The sequence below is a fragment of the Neophocaena asiaeorientalis genome, unplaced genomic scaffold (genome assembly GCF_003031525.2).
Source record: "Neophocaena asiaeorientalis asiaeorientalis breed wild unplaced genomic scaffold, Neophocaena_asiaeorientalis_V1.1 scaffold29, whole genome shotgun sequence".
In the NCBI taxonomy this organism is placed as follows: domain Eukaryota; kingdom Metazoa; phylum Chordata; class Mammalia; order Artiodactyla; family Phocoenidae; genus Neophocaena; species Neophocaena asiaeorientalis.
This window is the reverse complement of record NW_020174423.1, coordinates 4,507,337-4,518,881: the sequence shown is the minus strand read 5'-3', so window position 1 is coordinate 4,518,881 and position 11,545 is coordinate 4,507,337. Positions and strand designations below refer to the sequence as shown.

The window sequence follows — 11,545 nt, the reverse complement described above, 5'->3', positions numbered from 1 at the left end:
ATTTCTTAACAACTTTTAAAAGATGCAAATGTTGGCGACCACTAAAGTTTTGGCATTATGCTTGTCTCTGTGTAAAACTCTACAACGTGCAAAACCACGTGCTATAGCTATAAATATAGTCCCACTTCAAGTGAAACTCTTCTGTCTAATTATTTCCCAAATCTTTGAAACCAGTTTTAAGAGTCACCAGAAATCTGTAGTTTAAGACACCAGACACATTTCTTAGCTGAGCCTTCCAATGCCAACATGTTGGACCAAGTTCAGTAAAACATGCCATAAATTATATGACTATGTTATTTGAATTAATGGGATACTTTCCACAATGGCAGGAATTGTTACCAGGAGTTCAAAAGCCAGACATGGGCTCTAGGTTATTATTCATACATCGGTGATGGATTTGAATCTCACCTTTGTGGGCTAGTTTGGTTGGTCTGGTCAGGAATGCAGGTCATGACAAAGAACAAAGATAAAAGACCCAAAGCAGTTAAGACTATAGTTTCAATAGTTCTGAGTTAAACAACCAAACAAATGCAAGACAATTAGCTGGAATAATATTGGACTGGCCTGTCAGAAGTGATCTGGAGGTTTTGAAATGTCATTAAGGATGGGGTCTATTATTTGGTGCTGGTGATAATGAAAGCTAGCTCTTTTCTTCTCATTTAAATATTAGGAGATCATAAATAATAACAGATATGATTATGGACTCTACCTGCAAATGTATCTTAGTAGCTATGTCACTATGGCAGCGGAAGAGCCATTCAGGGCATGGTAGCACCTGGGTTTCCTCCCTTGACTTAGGTTGGACCCCTTGGCTGTGTTCTATGTCTACAGATTTAAAAAGGCTGAAATCCAGTTCTCTAATCATAACTGTTCTTTTACCTAGAAGAATTTTATTCTAAAGCTTGAAGTAATGCCTTGAGGAAGAAACAGAGTGTTAGTGAAAATATCACTAAGAACTTAAATATGATCTTTGAGACGTGTTAAAGGTTAAAACATAAAAACCCACTTGATAAATTATAAGAGCTCAACAAATAAAGGCATAGTATATGAAGTTTGTCTTCAGTTTCAATTCAAGTATAATAGGATCGTACAGCTGAAGAAAACGTCACCATTCTATTACATTTTTATTTAAAAAATTGGTACTAATTCTTACATTTTTCCTTTCTTAAGCTTAAAAAAGTCCACCAGTCAAGGTCTTTTGATTTTGGTATACCCCATCGTAGAATGGGGTATAAATTCTAATTTAAAGACACCCTTAATTTTCAAAGGATATTTGTGATAGGGCTAGTTTTCAGAAAAGATGATTCACCACTAAGTTTGGGAATAGGAAGGTGAAATGTTTTGGGGGAGGTTCATAAAAGATTTCTTAGGAAAAATGAATGCTCTCAAACCTTTGGTTTAGGAGCGAGGTGGTGGGGCTAAAGTGTCCCTTTAAAACAAAGCAACTGACCTTGCAAGCTGTATGGGAAAAGCAACCGATGTGTTCTGCAGCCAAATCGTGAACGCACATTTTTGTGTGACATTCCTGCTTGGGCAGCCAGGCTCTAATTAAGATCTAGCCAGTTCGATGATCACTAGGGAGAGGTCCAGGGTGTGGGGAACACTTCAAATCACATTCCATGAACACATTAGACTGTCAAAGCTTAGGAAGGCCCTGATAGTCCATAGACATGGAGGTGGGGTAAAGGACTCTGAAACAAATGGGAGCACATGTCAGCATAAAATAGCTGCTGACACAAATTGAACATGTGCAGTTTTTTAAAAGGTGGTATCGAATAACAGGCCAGCAGCCATCCCTCTCGGCATTTCAGACCTCTTTCTTCTCTCCACTCGGGCTCTTTGTGGAGTCACTTCCATCAGGCAAAGTTCCATAGGATAAGCCGTTTGAATCTGGCTGTATTTTGTCCAGTGTTTGTTTCCCTGTGGAGATAATAATCACAAAGAATCTTTTGAGCTCTTTCAGAAGAATAAGTCTTAATAATTTCTCCTCTATCTAGGCCACATTTTATTCCCTTTAAAAAATACTTGGTGGTCACCCTCTAAGTAGAAGAGATAAACGTCAAGGAAGAACTCCACGCTCCTTGATGTGTCATCATTGCTGTCCACATGACCGAGCTGTCTCCCACCCAGGGTCTACCATGCTGAGCACAGAAATCAGGTTGGATCAGTCAGGAGATTAACATGAAGCATGCACTCATCTCCAAACCTCTCTCCCCAGTGTTCTGTCTCCTTGTTCATGTTTAGTCTAATGCATGTAACAACAGAGAAAAACAGTCTTTCATAGTGGTTTCTAAAGCTGTTACTGATCCTATGTATGGGGCTGTGTGAAATGAAAAATAGAGTTAAAAAGAAGTAAACTTTATTCCCTACCAAAGAACCCCTAACCATCAAGGCATCTCTAACACACACCTGTGCCATGAATGCCAGTTCTTGCACTGAATGCTCTTAGCTGATAAGATGGCTCGAATGCGAAAGAGAACACAGAACTCATAGGGCCATATTTTCTCAGTCGTAGGGATGAGGCTTTAATGGTGTTTGCTTCAAAGGCTTGGTCCTAGCAGAATGGTGGAGGAAGCTGGGAGAACATCACTGCTGTTTGTCTAGAGACCTATTGGTCACCCCAGATCCCTAGCAAAACTGGAGATTGTTGGGGGTGGTGAGCAGGGGAGGAGGTGGGGACACTGCAGCCCGTTTCCTTTGTTCTGGTTATGGCTTGTGTTGTCTACGTGACAGAAGCTAGTTATTCTCGGTGAGAGTGGAGAGCTGGGACAGCGATGCATCCGCTCTGGATGAATGAGGTAAGGAGGAGGGGAAGAAGCTCACGTTCAGGTGATCGAGAAGAACGTCTCTCTTGGCCCTACAGTGCACAGGCCACCTCCGTCTGAGCACCTGACTTTCTGGCCTTAGATGTTCCCTCAAAGGCTCTCCAAGCAACAAGGGTCTATTCTTGCCACTCCTACTCCTTTCCCTACCCTTTTCCAATTTAAAGAAACCTAAAAAGGAGATCTGCAACATCACCCAAATCAAGAAAACAGGATCAGTTCTTTTCTAACCCCAGTGTTCTGTGCAAAGCCAATATTCAAATAAATGATTATTAACATTTACAGTTAAACGATCACCTCTGGTTTCATCATTAAATGTACATGTTTTTGAGGGTAAGAATTACGTTTTATATTAATTTTACACCCCAAATCATACCAGCAATGATTAATTTATAAGGATAAAATTTTCTATTCTAAATCAAGGAATATACAGTTTTACCAGGGACATGTCCAATATCAATGTAAGACTGTGGCAGATGTTCCTTTCCTCGATTTCTTGTGACCAAAACCACACCAAGGAATGACAGAAAACACCTGTAAGAATAATGGTAATAAAGAACACAAGATCACTGAAAGAACTCACAGTGTTAAATAACTGAATTCCATATTCTACATGATGACATACATTCCACTGGTTTTATTCTTTCTGTTTCTCATGGTAAGCTGCCTAGAACTTGTCTTAATTGCTGCAGCCAATAATATTTGTCCCCAAAACCAAGACCTGGGCAGCTTCCAGTAAGTCTCTGCTTCGGGTTTTTACCATCTGGAGGCTAATTTAGGCTCTAAACCCTTTGGGTAGACACTAGGTCTCATTTTCTATCCATGCATGCCCAGACTCATTACTGGCATGCAACACGAGCAAAAAATAATTTATCCTTTAATTTTCTAAGATATTTTGTTGTCCTTGGCCATAAGAATAGTCATGGTTTCCAGATCCCAGAAGTTTAGCCTCGCCCAAAAATCTTATGAGATTGAATTCTCAAGATAGATGATTTTCTACACTGAAAAGAGTCTGGGCTCAAGTTTGCATAACAATGGTCATGCAGGATACCACATCAAGAAGCAACTAAGCATTCATAGGGTGCCAGCTGGAACCAATGGAAGAATTGATACATTGGCGATATTCTGTCAAAGTTCTGCTCTCTGTTTGCCACAATGCCAGCAGTGACTGTCCTCCAAATCTCTAGGCAGGGTTAAAGCTGGGCACCCAGACACAGGAGAGGGATGGCACCAATCTGATGTTATTAGGTCCAAAGGTAGGGAATCTGCCCCAGTCTCGGCCTTTTGTTCTAGGTGATCCTAGAGGCATCTGTGGTTCCCTGATTGAGATCTAACCTAGGGGTTCCCAAGGGTGGGGGTAGGTCTGATAGAGTATAAAAATGTGGAGTAGCTACGAGGGCCAGTGGATTTACCTTGACTTTGGCTGGAACAGAAAATCCCCAATGTTTCAGAACCCTCAGAGAGATACTTAAATCACAAAGACCCTGAGCCCTGGGTAGGGTGTTAAGTTGAAAAATATGTTTCTTTTAGGAACTCGGGGAACTGATGTTTCTTATATAATTTTCCAATTTTCTATGCCTCAGGTACAATGCCAAAAATCTCACATAAAAGTAATAGGATTTCACATACCTTACTTCTGAGACATTTACTCACCCAAAAAGATATATAAATATAGTGAGAAAAGCTGCACCAAGGAATTCCTTATAAAATATGATACCTACCGTAGAAATAGAAGATAACATTAATTTCAGGGTAAGAATATTTACAATAGCTACATATTGTTTTTCAAATTAATATATTTTTTTTCTAAGTACAGTTACCCTTAAAATGCACATCCTGTAGTTTAAAAGTATTTGCGTGCCATACTAACATTTTCAGTGATTCCAAAAGAACACAGATTTGTAGACTTTATATAATGTAAGTATCATTATTAAGAAATCAGCACCATTTACATAATTTTGCCAACAGAAATTTCTTATCCAGTCCAAGATTTGTCCCACTGGCATGTGCAAGAAAACAAAACTCGAGTGATATTTTCCACCTACAGTTTTAAGCCTGGGGTCAGCAAGCCTGACCTGTGCGTCTGGGTGGACTCTGGGCCTTTGACACAGCGCTCGCACTTCAGGCCAGCTGCTCCCCATGCTGTCAGTCTTGGCAACACCCTGCGGTTTGTGGGTCTGGCATATTCTCATTCAGGCACTGAAGGTTGCAGATGTGCTACCCCAGCTCCATTTCTCACTGCCAACCCCTCTCCCATCTCCTTCATCTGGTCTTTCCTTCTGGGTGAAGGGAAATGTGGATGTGTCCTTTACTCTGATGAGCTTTTCTTCTCTCCTTGTTAGTCTCAATGATTTCCTCTTGGCCTATTGTCCCAAAGCCTTTGTAGACTTTTTACTAAATAAGTTATCTTTAAATTATATATTACTTGGAATCAAATTTTGTGTGTGTGTGGTGTTGGTCTTGTTACCCTGTGGACAAGTATTTATTGAGAGTCCTAAGTGCCAGCCACTGCTTAGGTGCTGCAGACACCACAGGGAACAAGACAGGGGCTTTCTCAGTCTGAAGTCTATCTCCTCACCTAGAGGATAAACTTCCTACAGGAATAAGCCATGTCCCATTCTGATGAATATTTGTTGAATGAATCAACACTTCTGAAGCACTTTTCCATGTTATTACACATTTCCTTGTGATCATTTTAATGTTTTCTTGTTATTCTGAGCTGGTGCCCCATAATATTCATTTCTTGAAGGACATTTTAAATTGTTTCAAACGTTTTGCTTTTGTAAAGTGTCAGGAAACTTCTCTACATATTTTTTTCCCAGTATTTTAGGATCTTTTGTTGTTGTTGCTTTAAGAGGAATTTCTGTTAAAACAGAGCAAAAACTAAAACAAGTGTAGTAAAATACACATAACACTTACCATCCTAAACATTTTAAAGTTTACAGTGCAGTCGTGTTAAGTATACAGTCGTCACTCGGTACCCACAGGATTTGGTTGTAGGACCCCTCCGCGGATACCAAGATCTGAGGATGCTCAAGTCCCTTATATAAAATGGCATAATATTTGCATATAACCTACACACATCCTCCACAAATACTTTAAATCATCTCTAGATTACTTATAATACCTAATACAGCGTAAATGCTATGTGAATAGCTGCTATCATGCGGCATATTAAGCTTTTGCTTTTTGGAACTTTCTGGAATTTGGGGGGGGAGGGGATATTTTCTATCCACTGTTGGTTATATCCACAGATGCAGAACTGTTGATATAGAGGGCCAGCTATATTCATATTGTTGTGCAACCAATCTTCAGAACTTCTTATCTTGTGAAACTGAAACTCTATACCCATTAAACAACTTCCCCATTCCTGCCTCCCCCCAGTCCCTGGCAATCACCACTCTACTTTCCATTTCTGTAAGTCTGACTACTCTGGATACCTCCTATAAGTGGAATCATACAGTATTTGTCCTTTTGTGACTGGCTTGTTTCACTTAGCATAATGTCCTCAAGGTTCATCCATGTTGTAGCATGTATCAAAAATTCTTTCCTTTTGGATGGTTGAATAACATTCCATTGTATGTATACATCACATATTCTTTACCCATTCGTCTGTCAATTTATGTTGCTTCTGTCAGTTGGCTGCTGTGAATAATGCTGCTATGAACCTAGGTGTACAAATATCTGTTCGAGTCCCTGCTTTCAGTTCTTTCGGACATATACCCAGAAGTAGAATTGCTGGATCATACGGTAATTCTATGCTTAATTTTTTGAGGAACTGCCATAGTGGCTACACCATTTTACGTTCCGACTAACAGTGCACAGGGGTTCCAATTTCTTCATATACTTGCCAACACTTGTTATTTTATTTATTTATTTGCTAGTAGTCATCCTAGTGGGTGTGAAGTGGTTTTGGTTTGCATTTTCCTAATGATTAGTGATGTTGAACGTCTTTTCATGTGCTTGTTGGCCAAGCACAAGTACATCTTCTTTGAAGAAATGTCTTAATCAAGTCCTTTGCCCATTTTTAAATTGGGTTATTTGTTTTTTGTTTTTGAGCTGTAGGATCAAAGAGTGGAAACACTTTTAAGGCTCTTGATAAAAACTCTGAAACTCAGTTCTAGGAGGGAGGTACCATGGTACCCGACTCCACGAGAGTGCCCGCAACACTTCAGCCTTGTCAGCATTGATTATTGAGATAAAAAGAGCAAAACAAAAGCTTTACTAATTTAGCAGGCAATATATGGTATCTCATTTTCGTTTTAAGCTATACTTTTTGATGGGGGCAAAGAGGAGAAGTAAGTCAAGAAGCTTCACCTCCATTCCACACTTCAGTGACATCAGGTGAACTATTATCATTCCCAGAAAGTTCCAGCTTCCCTGGTTATCAGTTACTTAGTTTGCTAAGTATTCAGATCCAGCCCTGTTGGTCCCCCTATAAAACCTTCTTTTCAGGGGAACTACATGTTTTACACATCTTTAGCACAGTCATCTTAATTATTATGCTGTACGTCACGCCTATAAATGTCTTTGGCCTTGCTCTTTTCCTTTTTCAGTATTTCTAGGGCACACAAGTGTACAATCTTTTGTTACTTACTTTTGTCAACAAGCATAAAATGCTAAAAAAAAATTAGATGTTTTCGGATATAATCTTTCTCCTTAAAAGTATGTTTCAATTTTGGGAAACAGAAAATGCATTAATTACATTTAAAAATTGGCCCCCTGGCAGTCACCCTGTTTGCCATGAAATAAAAAAGATGTGTCCATTAGGCAACAGGTAATACCTAATTACCTCCCAAACACATAAACTTTGCATTGGGAAATGAAGTCCCAATATGACAAGGTAGTAAATACATCTAATAAGCCAATGAACTGAGGTATACCAGTACCAAACTTACAAATGATATACCTGAGTCGACTGTATTTTTGTTTGGACCAAGTTTCAAATTTATACTTTTTTAACACTACTGTGTCTGACATATTTAAAAAATTGTCCATAGAAAGAAAAGAGCTACAATAGTAGAAAAATAGAGGCCAGAACAGTAAAGGTAGTAGTTTCTGTTCTCATCTGTCTGGCCTTCCCTGGAACACTGGATTCACGTTTGGATCCCTCTCTCTGATGCAAGTGGTGAGCACCAGGGAGGGGAGAGTTCATCGAACTGGGGATGTTTGGTCCAGAGACAGGACACAGGAGGATCTGCGCTTTGATTATCAGAAGAGCTGGCAAGGAGAAGACTCCAGAAAGCAGAACTAAGATAAGCATCTGGAATTCACAGGGAGGCTTATTTCAGTTCCAATACAGGGGAATACTTTCTAATAATTAGAGCTCTCCAAATTATTAGAGTGATTCAAACCAGGACTGAACTGTCTCGGGGCACAGAGAGCTCTGGGGAACATTCACACAAAGTAGAAGAACCTCTCCTAGAGGATGTTATGGAGGAAGTTCAGACACTGGGCAGTAGCTAGGAGGATGTGGGCTATACATTCCTTATAACCAAAATATTCCTTGATTTTCTCATTACTCTGAGGGAGACTTCATTTATGCCTTTTATGGGGATAGAATCACCTAAGCATAGAAAGCCGAAACTCACCTGCAATAATGGCACTGATTGTAAAGAAAGTATGGTTAATGGGCACCACCGTCGCTGTATTGTAGAGTTTTGTGGCTTGATTCAGGAGCCTAGAGCAGAAGGCACTTACTGAAGCTCTGTCTTTAAGAGACGCTCAACAATAAGTTAACAATAACATCGAGAAATGCATGTTCTTTAGCTACAACTACAAAGGGAAAGGAAGTGCAGTAAAAGGGCATTTCCAATCAGCAGTCATAGCTTATATGCATCTGATGTATGAGATCAGATGTCAGGTTTTACGGTCTGTTTAAACCAACAACAGTAACAATGAAAAGCAATTAATCATATTTGGAGGCCACAGAAGTTTGAGTTGGAAGCGATTCAAGCTGCTGGACCAGTATCACACTGGGGCTGATTCATTAGGATAGACTTTAGAACCTGTTAAATATTATATCGGGGAATGGTATAGCTATCCCTTGACATGCCACGTGCCAAGAAAGAAGATGGAGAAGTAAAGGAATGTTTAATGTTTCAAAAACAATGCTCAGCCCTCCAGCTGCAGAGCACATGTGGGAGCTCAGCTTCCCACTTTGGCCGCCAACATGGTTCAGGTTCCCACAACTGCACGGTGCAGCCCTGTCAGGGACTAGACCTTTTCTGAAGCAGTGCATTGCATTGACATCACCTGGGCACTTGAAAAAGCACTAGTGTTTAGGTCCTATTCTAGAGCAATTGAAAAAAAGAAATTTGTGAGCAGAGCCCAAGTGTTCCTCTATGTGTGTGTGTACATGCATGTACACACACACATGCATGTACACAGGCATGTGAGTATATATGTGCATGTATACATATATGTACAACACAAACCTCCTCAGGTAATGAATTGTAATGGGAAGCCAGGGCTGAGAACCATGGTTCTACAGTTCTAGTGTGGTCACATAGTTCTAGGGTGAGAGGTGCAGGGACTGAAACAGGGGTGATAGGAATGTAGTTTACCTTCAGTTGTATCTGGCTTTTAAATTCATGAAGCAGAGTTTAAAGAGAATGATGCTAATCACTAAATTCTGAAAGCTACGGTAACTGGACCGATTAATTCAGAAGAGAGGTGAAACAAAGCAGTTTCACGATTCAAGTGTTAGATACACACTTGGTCTTATAAACAAACAAAAGAAAACAGTTTGTTTATGACAAATGAAACAGTGACAGAACATTGGATTTCTCCGGCAACACACTCCTTGTAACAGGGTCCATATTCAACCCGTAACAATTAGACCTGACTTCTAGCACCTAAGGAAAGAAGCACTCTCCTCCAAAATTTGGGCTTTGTTTCCTGGCTGGCACTGGGCTGGCGCTCCTGCATAGCATTTTGGGGTAAACAGAAAACTTTCTGGTGGACTCAGGAGAACCTAGCAGCAAAGGCAAAATCATGATGTGAGATGGAGGGGAAGAGATTGGAGCAGATGGAGGTGGGGGGAGAGAAGAGCAGAGATTAAAAATGTTCCATATCACCACTGTGAGGCCCCAAGAGAAATGTAAAACAATCATTCTGCAATCCCGTGGGTGCAAGGAAAATTCTGGCTAAAGATGCAAAGTTTTGGGGAAAGGATTTCCCTCCCGGCCAAACGTCTGGTTTTGTCCATCTCTGGGCAATTAATGAGTATGAGCTAAGAAATGAAGGTGAAGGGTTCATGTATTTCCTATATTTAGAATGAAATCCTGGATGTGGACCTGCCCCTTTGATTTATTGCTAATGACAACCTGTGTGCGATGGATATTAATTACAAGCAGAAGAGCATCAGGAAAGTATCAAAGTGCACTTAGCTGGATTATGGCCACACTTTAGAACTCACAAAACATGAAGGCAATGCTTCGTAAAAACTTATTATTGGATGTGAAGGATAAAGCCAGGGATATTGGCTGAGGATAAGCATAGACCCCTCACCCTTAGAAATCAATTACATCTAATTTTAATTATCATCTGAGGCCAATAAAGATTAATGCTCAGAGAAGCACAGGAATGTTGAAAGGGCAGTGAGTATGTAAGAGCTAACTTACTTGACTTGGAAAACACAAGATGCTATCATGATGATAAACATGATATAGAAGATGGGATAAGTTAGTTGCATTTTATCCGTCACAGAAAAAGCGATCATGCCTGAGACGGCTTTTACTGAAATAACAGTCAACGAGGCTGAAAAAGAAAACACAAAACACAAATAAGATACATATCTGAGATAGAATTACAAATAAGTATCTTAACTTTACATGGTAGAGTAGTAAATACCCCTATTATGCTTTAAGAATGAAGACTGCCCTGAGAGGTGCCCTGAGAGGCCAGCCAAGCAGTAGTCCTGTTGCTCAAGCTGTGGCCTTTCCATTTGCTTAAATCAGCTAAAGATCTGCTGTGTGACTGCGTGCTTATCTTTGGAGCAAGATGCTTATTTTCCAGCCCTCACTGTTGAAAGGATGCTGTGGAGGTTACAATTACTAGTAGACGGGAAAGGAAGAAAACAATGAAGGGAGGAGATAAGAAAAGGCAGATTGCCCATGTGACATTAATGGGAAAAAAACTATACTGAAAAAATTTAAAGCCAAATAGATGAGAAGACTGGAAAGTGAAAAGCAACTCACTCAGTGAGTTTACTAACAGTTGTACTAAGTCTACGTATGAGCCCTTTTGTTAGTAAACGCCTAGAAGTTTTCATTAAAAATATTTTTTGACAAGGACGTTAATAGTAAGCAGGGCAGAGCTGAGTATTCATTTCTCAGAGTCAACCCTAAATCTAAGATTTACATAAGCAATGTCTGTTTATTTTCTATGCTAAAAGAGGAACTTATCACTATGAGAACAAGTTTCTCATATGTTTCAAACAGCAATGAGGAAAAAGTGATTTGATAAGGTTATGGTAGAATGAAAGCAAGGAAGAATTTTCTGGAAACACAGTGTTTCTGTAGGAAGAAGAGAGTGTTTTCTTTTTGTCTTAGGTCTCTTGAAACTACTGTTGCATATAATTCCATAATTTAGCTGAAACCCACAGAAAGTTAAAAAATAATTTTTACATGAAATCAAATATCTGTAAGTCAAAGGCAGTGTGAAGAAGAAATACTATCTTTGATCTACTTGGTCATAATATATCTGAGCTTTATTCCTTT

The 11,545-nt window shown here is 39.7% G+C and overlaps 1 protein-coding gene across 1 annotated transcript in view; it reads right to left on the bottom strand.

The window, feature by feature from the left end:
- Positions 1 to 1,318: 1,318 nt before the first annotated feature.
- NIPAL2 (NIPA like domain containing 2) overlaps positions 1,319 to 11,545 on the bottom strand; it is a 70,667-nt gene continuing 60,440 nt past the window's right edge. The window contains exons 7-11 of the mRNA XM_024756592.1: positions 10,448 to 10,583; positions 8,414 to 8,502; positions 4,476 to 4,539; positions 3,262 to 3,356; positions 1,319 to 1,920 (exon numbers count right to left, since the gene is read on the bottom strand). Of these exons, the coding sequence (XP_024612360.1) occupies positions 1,808 to 1,920; positions 3,262 to 3,356; positions 4,476 to 4,539; positions 8,414 to 8,502; positions 10,448 to 10,583 (497 nt within the window). The 3' untranslated portion in view covers positions 1,319 to 1,807. The remainder of the gene's footprint in view (positions 1,921 to 3,261; positions 3,357 to 4,475; positions 4,540 to 8,413; positions 8,503 to 10,447; positions 10,584 to 11,545) is intronic.